Raw genomic sequence first — 16038 nt, 5'->3', positions numbered from 1 at the left:
ACACACACACACACACACACACACACACACACACACACACACACACACACAATCATCTTGGAACTTTTAAAGAGTATTTCTTCCCTTGCGTCATCAAAAGAACAGGACAAAATTAATATTTGTTACTAAGGATTGGGCAATATATTGCTCAATTTAAATTCATTATTTTCAGAGAATGATTGCAACAAAATGCACCTCATTTTAGAGTTTCTAGCAAAATGGAAGAAACTGTTACATGAGGTAATAGATAAGAATTTCTCCAACTTGATGCCTATAGTCCCTGAACTTTGATTGATGGCTTTTTCAACATCTTTGCAGTTCTACTGTTTCAACTGCAATCTAATGTGGCTGTATATTTATTCAGTGTGGACTTCACAATGATATTCTTTGCTTTGTATTGGCCAACTGCTCTGGCAAGTGTGGAACACTCATTTTCCATGATTTTATAACCTCTGCTAAATTACAGCAGCATGAAAGAGAGCCTTGGTGGCCAGGACCGAAGTGGTACCAGAGATACTGTGGGGAAAATTAGGGCATCAACTGACAGACTGATGAGGGGGGCACTGATTTAATCACAGCTATAAATACTTAACCCTTTAGTGAGCATGCCATCATATTCTACATTCATAACTTTAATGTACAGTTGTAAAGACTGCGATTATAGACGGAGGTGACGTCCGAGTCATTACTAGGATGATACAATGGAAATTAACATTACAATTTACTAGACTGTAAGAAAACTTCTTGAAAGGCAGAGATTTTCGTTTGTTTTGTTCACGAGAAAAGTTCTTGGACATTCAATAAATGATTATTACTTGACTCAATAAATGATTCAATGAATTATTATTACTTGACTCAATAAAGGATTATTGCTTGAATAATTATTTTATCAAACTATTCTCATTTATCAGAAAAATAAATTAAAAACCCATTTGAGAGGGGCTAACCTTGAATGTATCTTTAAGCTTCAATCATGGAGAGGTCAATTGCTGCATGGCCAAGTAACCAGTCCTTTCTCGACTCCCTTGAAAAGAAATGAGTTCTGATGCATCCAGGTAGACGGTCCTAGGATGTCCATCCTGCAGGTGAAACATAAACATGCCTCACTCAGGAGCTCACTCTAGTTTCAATATACTACACTGCTCAAACAACATCTGTTGCTTTAGATCAGGTGTTTGGTCAGATTTCTTTGGTATGGCCAAGGCTGTTTTTTCCAGAAACTTTCAAAAAGGTTATATTTTGCTATACTGATCCGTTTTCCACAGAGATTTATGACTGTATGCATCTCATCAAAGGGCTAAAATATTTCTTGATGATGTATATCAATACACAGTGGATTTGGGGGTCAGATTTACATGTCTTCCAGCGCATAAGAACAGAATGAAATTCAGTCTACGTTTTATGAGTTTAGGGGCCTGGAAATTGGAAACATACCCATGTCCAGGGAGCTCCAGGGGCTCAGGAAAGGTGGGAGTTGGTGATGCCTCCCAGTTTCCTGGCTGGTTAATGAAGTGACAAATACAAGATGGTGGGGAAAGATGTTATGAGTTTAGTTTTGGACATAACTAATTTGTTGTACCCGAGGAACATCTAGAATAAATGCATCCAGAGCTTAGAAATTATAGATTATGGAGTTATCACCAAATAGTGATTATCTGAAGCTTTGGATGTGGGTGAGAGCGCTCAAAGAGAAAGCATGTAGAATGAGAAAATAGGAGGGGTGAGGACAGAATATCTAGAAACACCATAATTTAGGAGGCTGGCAGCAGAAGGGGAGCCAGCCGAGAAATAAAACAGGAGAAGGTTGCCACATAGGCATCAGGCAGTATGATGGGAATTATTAAATGATACAGAGACGCTGAGCAGATGAGGACTGGAAATGGCCCTTGAGAAAACTTACTAGAGGGACTTCCCCGGCGGTCCAGTGGGTAAGACTCCATGCTTCCACTGCAGGGGGCACAGGTTCGACTCCTGGTCAGGGAACTAAGAGCCCTGCATGCTGCGTGGTGGAGCCAAAAAAAAAAAAAAAAATTACTAGAAGGAAATACATAAAAATATCATCAGGTCTATTCCTTACTGGTAAGATTGCAGGTGTCATATTTTCTTTTCAACTTTTCTGTACTTCCTGCATTCTGCACAATAGATATCGATTACATTTATATTAAAAATACTCTGATAAAGTCTAAAATATGTTTTGAGAACCCAGGGCAAGGAACTATTAATTCCCAAGTAGTCGAGTGCCTCTGTGCTGGACACCACGCTAAGGATAAAACAACGAACAAGAGGATGGCTCTGTTGTTTTACCAAAAGGAATGGAAGCTGGGTTGACAAGGGAGGGGTGTAGAGCTTGTGGGGCACAGTAGCAAGAGATGGGGCTGGAAAGGAAGTTTGGTGCCAGATTATAACGGGCTTTTTATGTCTTGTCAAATAATATGGACTTTATTCTGAAGGCTGTGGGGAGATTTTTGAGGGGTGGAGTTTGGATTGCAATCGTGCTTCACCTGAAGTTGATTTTCTGCTTAACCCGGCTGTTAACCTGGATGAGCCCTAGTTCAGAAGCCCAGTTCTGAGGCCACTGCCATAGCTGGATAAAGGCGATGCAAAGGGGATGGAGGAGGGGCCAGGCCCAGAGAGATTTGGGATCAGCATCGACGGGTCAGTAGGATACTACCGATTGGATGTGTGTTGGGGGGAAGGAAAACATTAAGGACTACTGGGTTTTTAACTTGGGCCCATGGGTGGTAAAGAGGGACAACTGTCCTACAGAGTTTGTATACAGTTACTCTAATCACCTATAATAGTCATTGCTTTACGAAATAAGAAAGTGGCTGGCTGGGTCAAATAGTATTCTATGAGGGGATAAGAAATAATGGTGCATGGGAAATCTATTTTTGAGACCACGGCCACAAAACAGAAGCGTAAACCCTCACCTTTTGTCTCCTCACCAAAAGCATTGAGATACTTTTCTTTTTCCAGTCCATAGAGCTGAATACTTCTGTGACAAAGAGGGTGTTGGAGCTATGTTTTTAGAAAAGTGTTTACATATATGTAGCTCTGGCCTCTCAGGAAGGGACTTTCTGTGTCGGGGAGAGAAGTTTGGGAGAAGGCCAATGAAACTGCATGTGGGGGAAGAAACAGGTATAACCAGGTGAGAATCTATACTTTAAAACAAGGGACCCCAGAAACGGCAAGTCCCAAGTGAACTGTATTAGTTTGAGCTAACACACCTTGAAGGTGACGGGTGCTGCCCCTGTATTCTTGCATTCTCTCACTCATCCCCATTTCAAGGCATTGAATACTGAGGCGTTAGGTTAAGCAACTTGACTGGGGATGCCCAGCTAGTAAGTTAAAGAGGCCAGATTTGAACCTAGCTGCATGTACTACAGTATAAAACCCCTCTCCTGGACCAGCCACATTAAGACATCTTTCAGGAAAATTAGCTCTCACCCTTGCCCATCTCATCCTGCAGGGAGGGAACTTCTGTTGCACACTCAGTCTGGGAGGACGCTGCTGGTGACTTACTAGGGGAAGGCCTTCCTTTTCGCCCCCAGACAGAGCTCCAGGCGGTGTCCCTGATGACAGCTGCCCTTCAAATGGTTACACACTCAGCTACTGATAAGGGTTCAAATAAAGTTAAGGATGCGTTATTGGCCCAGTTACTGCACTAGTATCTAAGTAATGCTCTCTCGTCAGTTAATTGCTCCTTGTATTCCTTGGAAGTGGGCAGTGTTACAAAGTGAATTTTTATTCACTCAGAAAACAGGCTCTAAACACGGCTGACACCTGCCCCACCAACTGCATGGCAAGAGCTTTGCCTCCCCGACACGCCCTCCTCCTCCCTCCTTCCCTACCTTCAGGTGACCCTTAGGATGGAGAGTCAGGTAGGTACCTGCGGTCCCCTCCTACCGCCGCCAGCTTACGGCCGGAACCCAAGCTCGCGCCCAGTACCCCACCCCCCGGACCCCCACTCGAGTGTGAGCGCCCGGGTGTGCGAGCAGCAGACTCACGCGCAGCCGCTTGTTGCTCCCGCTGCCGCGACGTGGGTAAGTGAAAATGAAATTGACTTTTCTGAGAAATGATGAAAGCGGCGCTGCCTGCCAATGAACAGCGGCGGCGAACTTCCGCACCTCCAGGCCGGGCAGCTCGCGCCCTCCCTCCGCCTCCACCTCCCAGTTGCACAAGCTTGAAACAAACACTGGGGAGGAAGGGCGGAGGGAGGAGGGCGGAGGGGGGAGCGAGCGAGGGACGGAGGGAGGGAGGGAGCGAGGCACAGGGAGGGCGGGGGGTGGGGGGATTTCCAGCCTCAGCGCTTCGCAGTTTCCTCTCCTTGTTTTGCTTTCGATCTGGACTGTTCTCAGGCAAGCCGGGGAGTAACTTTTAGTTTTGTTCCTGCGATTATTCAACTGACGGGCTTTCATTTCCATTTCACACATCCTAGCAACACTTAAGCCTTGCGGAATTGTATTGATAGCGTGAAAAAGCACACTGAGAGGTAACATTTTTCAAATAATAGTTGTGACTGTGCGTGTGTGTTTTTCTCGAGGGCATGTTTATGAGGACTGGAGGGGATATGTGTGTGCGCGCGTCCTGATGGTTTGACACGATGTTTTGCAGACGGAAAATGCTGAGGTTCATAAATATTAATACTGATTTTTGGAGGAACAGTCGGCGCTGTTATGGATCATCTGATTTTAGGGGAAGCAGGTTCTGCTGCTGTTGCTGCTGCTACTGGGGCTGCTGAGGCTGCGAGGAGGAGGAGGAGGAGGTTGGTGGAGGTTTAATTTCACTTTTGGATTTGCAGATGCGGAGAGGTGGCTCCATGGACACAGACCTGCTCTGTGTGATTCTGCGCCCCAGGTGGTGTGGGGGGGTGCAGGTCCGCTGGAGTCGGGCCTCCTTTTCAAACAAAATTCTCGCGTGCATGTGTGTGCGTGTGTATGTTTACGGAGGCCGTCGCCACCAGGTCCGAAGGAGGGGAGCGGGTCCTTCTCCTTGCCCGCTGGCGGTGCCTCTCTCCAGGCAGCCTCTGGCGTAAATAGGCAGGAACCCGCAGTCCACCCTCAGCCTGCGCCCCGCGCCCGGGCCGGGAGAGGCGCCTCCCGCCGCGGCCAGAGGAAACTTGATGGGGCGCCCGGCGGCGGTCCCGGGGCTCGCCCGCCCGCCGGGCTCGGGGAAGAGTCGCGGGCGTCGGGTGCCAGCGGCCGGGGCCGGCGGGCGGGCTTGGAGCGGGGCTGCGCGCGGGGCCTGGCCGGCGCGCCCGGCTTCCTGGGGGCTGGGCCGCTGCCGCCACCGCCCGGGAGGCACGCCGCGTCCTCCTTCCCGCCGGCCAGCGCCCGGACTGGCCCTGGGGCTTTGTCACTGCACTTGTCCCGGCGCGCGGGGGGCTCGGGCGGCGCGTCCCGGGAGGGCGCCGCGCCCAGGGGTCAGCGGCCCGGCCGCGGCCTAGCGCCGGGCGCCTCCGGGTCCCCGCGGGCGCCCCCGGGCCGTACTCGCGCGCTGGGCCTGACCCGCCTTGGCTACGGAGCGGGCGAGGTGGGGGCGGGGAGCCTCCGGGGACCGAGCGGCGCCCTGCTGGCAGGCCCGGGGCCGGCGTCCCCTGGGGGTCCCGGGGCGCCGGCGGCGGCGGGGTGGGGACGGGAGTGCCCGCCCCGCGCCCTCCGACCCCGCTCGGGGCGCCGAGTGGCATTCGCCCGCCGGCCGAACGTGGTTGGTGCAAAGCCGCGGCAGCCACTTCCTTTCCGCCTCGCGGGCCGGGCTCGCCCACCGAGCGATGCCAGTCGTGGCCGATCGTGGCGCCCGCCCGCTCGGGGCGCTACGGCCTGGAAGCCGGCCCCCGAGAGGGCTCGGGCTGCCTTTCCAAGTTCAGAGGGTTTCAGGATGCAGCTCATCCCCCTCCTGGGACGCGCCGGCATCTCTGTTTGGGCCCCAGGTGTGGCTGCGTGGGCCGCCCTCACCCCCTTACCCCTTTAGAGGGGGAGAAGCGGAAAGGAGGCTGGCAGCCCGAGCCGGGCGCAGAAACAGCCTTCCGGGCACCAGGCGAGGCGCCGAGGTCAGTCGGTGTAGGCAGCACCGCTGGTCATCGCTGTGAATGTGACCCCTGGCACTAGCAGTCGAGGTTGCCACATGCGAGCGGCGTGGCTTTCAGTCGTCTTTGCCCCCAGAGTATAGTGTTTGGAACTTGGGGACATTTTACCTGCTCCCTCCCTCTTCAGCCTCCTCCCTGCAGTGTGGACAACGGGTAGTGCGCCCTGTCCTTGGTTAAGAAAACGCAGAAGCTTCCTCCTTGAGGAAAAGTGCTGGCATTTACCTTCTTCCACCGGCCTCCCAGTTGCTGTGACTCGGTCTGCTTTTGATGAATGGCGAGGGAGGGTGAAGGATAGTTACATTTCCTGTTGTGGATTTTCAGGAATCATCAAGGTTGCTGTCAAGCCTGCATTCATTTATTAGTTTCAGACCGACTGCAGATAACATTGGGATTTAGCAGCCTGCGCTTTTTGGTGCTTAGGGGCAGGTGCAGACAGGGGCCTGGTGACAGACCGAATGGGAAAGGTGGATGGTCTTGATGTTAGGCAGATGCACGCTCCTTGCCACGACTTGGAGGGGGACCCCTGTTTAACTTCATGCACACAGATTCAGGATTTTCTAGTTTTCTCACCCGCCCCCCGCCCCCAATCAGGGTGAAATCCTGGAAAAACTTGTGTTTTCTAAGGAAAGTTCAGCAGATGGAATATTTAGGACTTAACCTGGTAATTTTAAGGGGTAACCTTGAAAAATCTATTGATCGATGGGGCAGAGTCCAGAATTTCACTGTAATTAGTGAATGATTATAATTTATAACTTAGCCTGTTGTGTAAGAAGTTAGATTTTGGCCTCTTAGATCCGGGTTCTTGTCTGTTATGATTCGTAACTGATTCTTAATATTAAACATTTACATACTTTATTCTCAATGAGTCGGGTTTTTTTTTTTTTTCTTTTGACCTTCAAAAGTTAGAGATAACTCTGCATATTTCAGACTTACTTACCTGTAAAAATGTCATCCTAATCAAAAGTGAGCATTTGTGGTTAAATTGGAAGCCAGTTATGGCAAACAGAAGTCCTGACAGCTCAGTGAACCATGACCCAACTTTTCTCTTCCTCGACTTGCCCGCTTTATTAGGCAAATATTCAGTATACCAAAGCTACTTAAACACGTTTAAACCTAGTAGTGGAAAATTTGAAACTTTGGATGTTTAACATTTGGATGTTTGACATGCATCGATTTTCTCTTGTTTCCAAGGACACTGTACTTTTATTCTTAGTATTATGGCATATAAGCTTCCTTGTTTTTAGAGCATTTTTACACAGTTTCCTTTTGATAGAGAACAGACCACTGAACTCGAAATGGGGTATCTGGGACATGGTTCTATTATGTTCTTTATACCAAAAAAGGCTTAAAGCAGATAAGGGAGTTTATTCATTTAATAACTATTCCTAGAACATTCACTATGCCCCAGACACAGTGCTACGTTCTGTCGGTTCAACTGGGAACAGGAAGACAGTTTCTTTACCCTCTGGGGAGATTGCATTCTAGTTGGTGAGCTGACAATACCCAGCTAAAAAATAGAGTGAGTAATTACCTTTAGGGGTGAGTGCTATGGAAGGTGATAATAATACTTAACTGTATATCTGATAGGGTTGCTTTTGGGAACAAATGAGATACTGTTATGAAAGAAGGTTGCATAAGTTATAGCACTCTACAAATGTGTAAGGCATTCACTTTCAGAATTTTATCAGATTATTCTTAACTTGAAAAGCCAGGGAATCATGACTGTGGATTAAGCACTGACTTTCTCTTATAGAATTTTCAGCAAGAGGGGATGTTACTTGTTCTGAGAGAAAATAATAATGGTAAGAAATTAAACACAGCATAACTATTTTATGTAAAGCATTAAAGTATTTAACAGTGACATAAGATATTGTCAGTGAGTTTTTTTTCTGTCAGAAGAGAAGATAGATGGTGTCCATGGAGACCAAATGATATGGAAATAAAAATGATTGGACCAATGTATTTTCCGTCTTCATATCAAGAAAAAACCTTCCCAAGCTCACTTTGCTGTAGTCTGAATTTTCTTCATCATTGCTGAAGACTCTTCAATTCATTATCTGTTATTAATTGTATGCCCTTAACTGATTTAGTTTTTGCTGTAACATCCTTAAAGGGACTCAGTGAACTTGCATTTATTGAATGCTTACTATGTACCTAACACTATATATGTGAAAATGATATGTGACAGCATATGTGAAAATAGATAGTATATATTTACAAGAGATATAAAATACATAAAGTGGTATATAAAAATAACGTAAATTGCTGTGAAATAGTTATTGTTAACAATAAAATCATTTCTTCTTTTGGTCTGTATGGGACCCCTTCTCACACAGGGGTAGGAAGTTAGGGCTTTCTGTCCCTGTTGGCCCCATTCGTGCCCTACTTTTGGCCTGAGTCTGATCAGTATTTGGTTGTAATGTCTGCCCAAGGCAGGGTCAAGCAGTGGCCCTCACGGTGGAGGGGTGCTGGTGGGCTTGGGAGTGACGAGATTTGATTAAGTGTTGATTTTTTTCAGCAAAGAATGGTAAGTTATCTATAGGGTCCAGATTTAAACCTGAAGTCAGTATTTTATATAAAATACCAAGAGAAATACACAGGCAGGAAGTCACGTCCACAGGCACCTGAGGCTGGGCTCTGACCCGTCCAGAGGACGCACAGTCACCAGCGTTTTGCCTTGAGAGAGCCTTTTAAAATGATTTCCCCTCTCCCCAGCTCCATCTTTTGACAGATGGTCTCTGAAACAGATTGTGTGTAGTTAGGAAGACTTCATATGCCCATTTTTATTACTTAGAAACACGTTAGACTTGCAGTCAGAACTCCTGGTTGACTTGAGAGAGCCAGCATCAGCAAATCTAGTTGATCTAATTCCAGCCCAAAGTAGAGAAACTTGACGTTGTAGGCAACCTGGGCAGCCGTTTCTTAGATAAGCTGTTAGACCTATTGGGCCTTCTGAGGTCCTAAAACTAGTTACCACCTTCCCACTCCCATCAGTAACTTTGAGTTCTACTGGGGATCCAGGGACCCCATGATATGAACCATTGCAGTAACTCAGGCGATTATTTTGTTCAATGAACGCAAACACTGAGTCCTTATTTCATTTATTTATTAAATATTTGTTGACAGACAGCTATGTACAAGGCTCTAGGTAGTGGGAGGTGCATGAACTCAAGAGTCCAGAGGCCCAGAGTTGACTCAGCTCTTTCATTAACTCTCCAATCACTTCTCCTTTCTGGACCTTAGTTTTCACATCTATAAAATGGGGCTGCATGGTTCTGTCATCTTCGAGGGACGGGACTTATGTGTGTATCGGAATCATGGAGAGGAGGGGGCTTTTAGAAACCACACAGAACCTTCAGACTTGAGACCGTCTGCAGCCCCCTCTTCTCTTTGTCTCTCCCCCGACCCCGTAGTAAGCCTCTCACATTCACCAGTGTATCCTGGATCCCTGTCACTCAGGTATGTGGGCCAGAGCAAAGGCAGAGAACCACTGAGTCAGGGATCTCTTCCCAGGGCCAGACCTTTTCATTGTTTCATTGAGGCCAGGCTATGCAGGAAAACAAGCAGATGGAACTTGTTCTCCACCTTTTAGGCAGTGCTTTGAATAGGGAATCTGTGGTCCCTCCCTGTTGGCTCTGCCCATGTTGACCTTGCTTGTCATACAAAAATGGGATTCACGGTACAGTTGTGATACTTTGAATTTTCCATTCTGAAGAAGCAAGAAGGACTTTGTTTCACGAGTGTGTCGCTCTCTAGGAAGGCCACAGAGTCATGGGTTTGTTTTTTGTTTGTTTCTGTTTTGGCTTATAGTCCCCTTTATCAATTTAGTATTCAGCTTCGATGAGCAAGAAAGAACAAGAGGCAAAGCAAAAAATGTCTCCGTATGTCCCGTGCCCTGTGTGCATGCCTTGTAGCCCCATGTTTATGAGAAACAGAAGGCTGTGCTTTTCTTTCTGGTGATGGATTCTAAGCATTTTTATATCAAGGGCAAGACCAATTTAGTTCAACAAAATATCTTACTTCAGGGTTTTGTGTGATAAAAGCCTATCCAGGTTTTTTTTTTCACATCTTTATTGGAGTATAATTGCTTTAAAATGTTGTGTTAGTTTCTGCTGTACAACAAAGTGAATCAGCTATGTGTATACATATATCCCCCTATCCCCTCCCTCTTGAGACTCCCTCCCACCCTCCCTATCCCATCCCTCTAGGTGGTCACAAAGCACCGAGCTGATCTCCCTGTGCTATGTGGCTGCTTCCCACTAGCCATCTATTTTACATTTGGTAGTGTATATATGTCCGTGCCACTCTCTCACTTTGTCCCAGCTTCCCCTTCCTCCCCTGTGTCCTCACGTCTGTTCTCTACGTCTGCGTCTTTATTCCTGCCCTGCCACTAGGTTAATCGGTACAATTTTTTTAGATTCCATATATATGCGTTAGCATATGGTATTGGTTTTTCTCTTTCTGACTTACTTCCCTCTGTATGACAGACTCTAGATCCATCCACCTCACTACAGATAACTCAATTTTGTTTCTCTTCATGGCTGAGTAATATTCCATTGTATATATGTGCCACATCTCCTTTATCCATTCATCTGTCGATGGACATTTAGGTTGCTGCCATGTCCTGGCTATTGTAAATAGAGCTGCAATGAACATTGTGGTACATGACTCTTTTTGAATGATGGTTTTCTCAGGGTATACGCCCAGTAGTGGGATTGCTGGGTCGTATGATAGCTCTAATTTTAGTGTTTTAAGGAACCTCCATACTGTTCTCCATAGTGGCTGTATCAATTTACATTCCCACCAACAGTGCAGGAGGGTTCCCTTTTCTCCACACCCTCTCCAGCATTTATTGTTTGTAGATTTTTTGATGATGGCCATTCTGACTAGTGTGAGGTGATACCTCATTGTAGTTTTGATTTGCACTTCTCTAATGATTAGTGATGTTGAGCATCTTTTCATGTGTTTGTTGGCAATCTGTATGTCTTTGGAGAAATGTCTATTTAGGTCTTCTGCCCATTTGATTAAACATTTTTGAGAGTTAACTACTTGCTCTGTCATTTTCATAAATAATTTCTTTTCCAGCGTCCTTAGCAATCTGTTGCTATCTGTGTAAGAGCATTTGATACTCACACACCTAATGTGATCAAAGAAAAGATGAGCTTCCTATTTAATTTGTTCTTTTTGAGCTTATGGATGTCAGGTTTTTGTAGGAACCAAAGAAATACCTTCTAGATAGAAGACACTGTCCTGGCCCCGTAAGCTTAGAATCCAACTGATTTTCCCATCTCATGAGGTTGACATTTTGAGTGAGAAGAAAGTGCATACAAATAACTTTGTTTCAAGTAATATCTATCGTGTTATTTTTGAAGAGAGCTTTTCCTGTTCTCCTTACCCTACAGTTATTGAAGATGATGAGAAAAGTTACAGTGGTGGACCAGAGTGTCCTGGCACGTGGTTAAGAGGCTAGTGGGTGTGTGGGGTGGTGGAATGTGAGTGGGGAGGGTGTTGGAAGGTGACAGTTGGGAGAATGAGGTGATGAAAAAAGAGACTAAGGTGGAGAGTAGAATAATGCCTCCTGAATTCTTGAATGGGGGATAGGAGGGAGTCAGACAGGTAGACCCTGTGTCTGCCACAAATGTCATTGAAGGCGTCTTGAGGTAGAGGGGACAGATTGCTAGTTAGTTGGTAGTGACTGCAGGACAAGTTGAAATGAAATGCCGGAGGACCCTCCATTTCTGACTTTGAAGTTTGGCCTTTTTATCTGGGGGGGGTGCACTTAATGTCTTAAAAATTTTGAACTCTCTGCTCCCGTAATTCCACTTCTAGGAACCTACATATGTGAGGTAACAAGAGGTGGAGTGAAGATTTATGTACAAGGATGTTTAACTGGTAGCTTCTGTAATAGTGAAAACTCGGAAACACCCTAAACACCCAACAGGAGGAGCGCGTTTAAATGAGTTATGGCACGGTCCACACATTGAGTATAGATAGCCGATGAAATTCATGTTTTTGTATTTAATAATGATGGGAAGATGTTTGTGGAAAAGCTGAGTGGAGAAGAAGAGGATATTCAATTGTGACCCTAATTTTATTTTTAAAACGTGTGTGTGTATCTGTATACACATCATTAAGAAAAAACTGGGAGGAAGCATTTTCGATGGTGTGATTATGGATGTTTGGCTCTTTCTTCCCCCTTGAAACACTTGTATTTTCCAAATTTAATACAACAACACAGTTACTTTTATAACCAGAAAAATATTCTCAAGACAGCTCTGCAGTGTGCCCTCTGACCTCACGTCTGGTAAACGTAGGCGGAGGACAAGTAAGTTGGATGTTGCTTAGGAGGATGTTGCGTGTGAACTTGGCCCTTCCTGGGCCCCTTGTGCCTTGATGTGCAGAGCCAGGCTCTAGAATCAGGGCCTTCCCAGCCAGTGCTGAGAGATGCCCTTGTCCCCATTCACCTGTTACTCCTTGGAGACAATGAGATCGATGGCTCCATGGTGAGGTTGGGACACACTGTTTTCTGAAGAGCTGTGGAGGGTCTGAGATGTTACCCCACTTCACAGATATGTCTTCTATGTATGTGAATACTGCAGAGGCCCCAGACATGGGGGTTGGAGGAAAGAGTTCTTTATGGAGCTCTACAACCAGATCAGTGGCCAGAGAGATGTTGCAGTGTTGGCCCCCCATACCTAGTCCCTGAAGTGATAAGTGATGCCATGAAAGCTGATGGAATGTGGGTGTGGTACGGTCAGAGCAACCATTCCCCTCCTCTGCCAAAGGAGGGGGCACGGGGGAGGGGGAGAGAGAGAGAGAGAGAGAGCGAGCGCACAAGCAAGCAAGCGCCTTTGCTCCTTTGAGCCAGCGAGGAAAGGATCCAGGGTTTCCATCCTAACCTTTTGGAAGGCCTGGGCTAAGGTCTGGGCTTCTTTCCTTTTGAAATGTACACGCTTAGAGACATAGGTCTTCCTGGGACCCTGCAAACTTAACCCAGGGACCTAGTCAAGGCTGTAACCATTTGACCCTCTTGCGGAGATAAGAGAAGTTTGATTATCCTTCTGGATCAGAGCAATTAATTTAGACAAATGGCTACAGATCCAATTCTCATGGTAGGTGAAGAGTAAAATGTTTCTAGGGGAAGTGAATGCAAACATTCACTATCTTTCATTCACTGTCTTTATGTTGTGTTCATTCCTGTGTCTCAGGTGGCTCAGCTGTTTTACAGGAGCACTGAGGAATCCAGGGAAGTTTTATTTTCCCCACACAGCAACCTTTACAAGTCCCCACGGGAGGATGACTTCGTGTGACTCAATCAGAGTGTGACTTCTGAGTTTCCGTAACTGAAGAAGCTTCCAAATCCTGAATTTGTGTCTGAAAAAAAATTTAGAATAGTTTTGATCCCTTTATAGATCCGGGAGACGTTTTTTGCATTTGTTATGAAACGAGGGCTGGGCGTAACCTAAGGACTTCAGAGGCAGAATGCCAAAGCGCAGCGGAGAAAAATGAGTATTGATTAGGACCGCACTGTCCAATACAAGCAGAATGCGAGCCACAGGTGTAATTTTTAATTTTCTAGTAGCCACGTTAGAAAAGTAAAAACGAGTAGGTGAAGTTAATTTTAATACCATTTTATTTAGCCCAGTGTGTCCAAAATATTATCATTTCAACATAAAACGGATGTAAAAGTATTAACAAGATTATTTACGTTCTTTTTTTCATACTGAATCTGCCAAATCCAATGTATCTTTTACACCTTCAACACATCTCAGTTCAGTCCGGTCACATTTCAAGTGTGCAGTAGTCATGTGGCTGGTGGCTACCATATTGGATGGTGCAGGGTTAGGAAATGAAGCAAGGTGTGAAGACAGATGCAGGAAAACATTGTAATACAAGGCTAAACCTAAAAAACCCAGAGGAAAGCAGAGGTGGGTCGTTTGGTTATAACTGCATCTAGCTGTGCCTCCCCCAACAAACCTTACCTGATCTCATCAGCTTAAAATAATAAGATGCTCTGGATCTCTTCAGAAGCAACACACTGTGTGTGCCGTTCCTTTGGCGATTAGTCACAAACATCTTGAATCTTTTCCACCCTTTGAACTGTTGTGAAAAAGGTCGATTCCTTGGATTTTCCCGTTTGCAACACCTCCACAGGCAGGTTATCTGAGAGCTGGGATTGTGTCGTATTTCCTTGCATTCTCCACTAGTGCTTGATACACAGTAAGCACTAGATAAATATTTGTTGATTTGATTTTCAGCCCTAAAGCAAAGGTTAGCTTCAAAGGCTGAATTCCAGCTTGGGGCCTATGGCCTAGATCTCCTTTGTGTTAGAAACCTAATGGTATATGTATTGAGCACGTAAACATTGGGATTTGTCACTTTGCAATAGGATTTGTCACTTTGTATTAGGCGTTCAACATCTAGAAGGTGAAAAAATTGTTCGGTTTTCTCCTTTTTACCGAGGGCTTAACAAAAGTCTTATCAGTCTATTCCTTTGACATTTATGTCCCAATGCTGATAGTAATACCTTCCTGTACATGTAAATAAGCTGTATTTGCTGATAAACCCAAGGTATACATTTGGGAGCTGCTACTTTCTTGGTGGGTTAGTTATTAACAATAACTTTGTTATTAACAAACACTCAGCCCGTAACTTATGTGCAGGGAAGTTCTTTTGAAATCAAGCACCGGTATCTTACAGTTGCCTTCATTTGTTCCCTTTGACTGTAATTGTTGGGGAGAAGCAACAGACTTATCCACAGAGCCCAGGCAATTTATTTTTACCGAAGCCTACCTAAGAACTGCTTAGGTAGCTTTTCTCTGTGAGATTAAATACGACCTTCACTGAATCATGTTAGCAGGGCCAGCAGCTAGAAAAATAAAGACTAAACCAAACCTTCAGCAAAGAAATTCCCAGCTGCTCAGCAGGTCAGAGCTTTCGTGATTGCTTTCTTCCAATGAAAACACTGTAGATTAGTTTTAAGTGAATTCTAGTAGGTTTGGGGATTTGCAACTGACAGAAGAACAGGAAAGTGTAATCTCACTTTAAAATCGTAATCCTGAAGGTAAACCTTTATTGACTCTTTGTGGGGATGTTGGGATTTTGTTTGTATGGGAAAACTTAACTCATGTGCACTGTTGAGCTGACCTGGAAAGTCCTCAGGGATGAGGGACAGAGAAGTGAGACAAGAAGCTGGTGCCCCCAGAGGATGCCCTGGGCACGTGGGGTGCTCTAGGTGCTCCGAGCACCGACCCAGATGGTCCCCTTTCTTCTATCCGTTACAAAAGCGAAGTCCAAAGGCCCCAGGAGGGAATGTGGATGAACTGCTATTTCCACTTTTGGGTGTGGCTCTGCTGGTGATTCAGGAAGTCGGGGTGAGTTTAAAATATTATAGGAGAGGATTTATTTATTTGCCTCTCTTACAGGTGCTTTGAATGCATCAAGACTTTTTTTTTTTTTTTGCTTTTTTTTTTTTTCAAAGTCAGGGGGCAGTTTGGGCTGCAGTCTGGGCCCTGAAAGGAAACAGTGGACAGCTCTGATCATTCATCCAGTCGTCGCTTACTTAACAGGTGTGTACTCATCTCCATGTGGAGGGAGTAGGTCTAAAAAGGTGGCGAGGTCCTCAGCTTGGAATTGAGTGAGCTCGGTAGATGACCTGTGCTCCCTGCAGTGAGGGGCCTTCGTCTGGGCGGCTGAGACCTCAGTTCCAGCAGTGATTTTTGGTGTCTGAGCATCCGTTTTAGAGGCCTTCTTCCACCCATCAGTGGGCCACAGGGGGTTGTCTCAGATTGTAGGGGAGGTGACAGTGCTAACATGGCACGTTCTTGGGCCAACTGTGTACATTTTATTTTCTAAAGGACAGAGTCTTCGTAAATCATATAATAGGCATAAAACAGCATCTTGTTTTGTTGTTCTGGCTGTTTCTCTACCGTTTTCCCCCCCCTCAGTTTGGC

The 16038-nt window shown here is 45.8% G+C and overlaps 2 protein-coding genes and 1 long non-coding RNA gene across 12 annotated transcripts in view; 2 read left to right on the top strand and 1 right to left on the bottom strand.

Moving 5' to 3' along the window:
• LOC113628756 (uncharacterized) overlaps window positions 1-1949 on the bottom strand; it is an 8386-nt gene extending 6437 nt beyond the window's left edge. For all 9 annotated transcript variants that reach the window (XR_003436224.1, XR_003436228.1, XR_003436222.1 and 6 more), the window contains exons 1-2: window positions 1901-1949; window positions 948-1079 (exon numbers count right to left, since the gene is read on the bottom strand). This is a non-coding gene — a long non-coding RNA (uncharacterized LOC113628756). The remainder of the gene's footprint in view (window positions 1-947; window positions 1080-1900) is intronic.
• A 2126-nt stretch (window positions 1950-4075) lies between these two features.
• LOC113628943 (collagen alpha-2(I) chain-like) lies at window positions 4076-8292 on the top strand. Its single transcript, XM_027123009.1, has 3 exons — window positions 4076-4133; window positions 4754-7887; window positions 7987-8292. The coding sequence occupies exons 1-2, from the start codon at window positions 4076-4078 to the stop codon at window positions 5968-5970; spliced, it is 1275 nt and encodes a 424-aa protein (XP_026978810.1). The 3' UTR covers window positions 5971-7887; window positions 7987-8292.
• The window catches only part of IRF2 (interferon regulatory factor 2), an 84816-nt gene continuing 73081 nt past the window's right edge, over window positions 4304-16038 (top strand). The window contains exons 1-2 of one of the 2 annotated variants that reach the window (XM_027122607.1): window positions 4304-4492; window positions 4615-4765. The gene's annotated coding sequence lies outside the window, so the exon portion shown is untranslated. The remainder of the gene's footprint in view (window positions 4493-4614; window positions 4766-16038) is intronic. The other variant, XM_027122606.1, reaches the window with a different exon arrangement.

This window comes from Aethalodelphis obliquidens, unplaced genomic scaffold, assembly GCF_003676395.1.
Source record: "Aethalodelphis obliquidens isolate GAN/ISIS:26980383/991018 unplaced genomic scaffold, ASM367639v1 scaffold25, whole genome shotgun sequence".
NCBI classification, from domain to species: Eukaryota; Metazoa; Chordata; class Mammalia; order Artiodactyla; family Delphinidae; genus Aethalodelphis; species Aethalodelphis obliquidens.
Note: the sequence above shows the minus strand (reverse complement) of the source record. Positions and strands in the feature narration are given on the sequence as shown.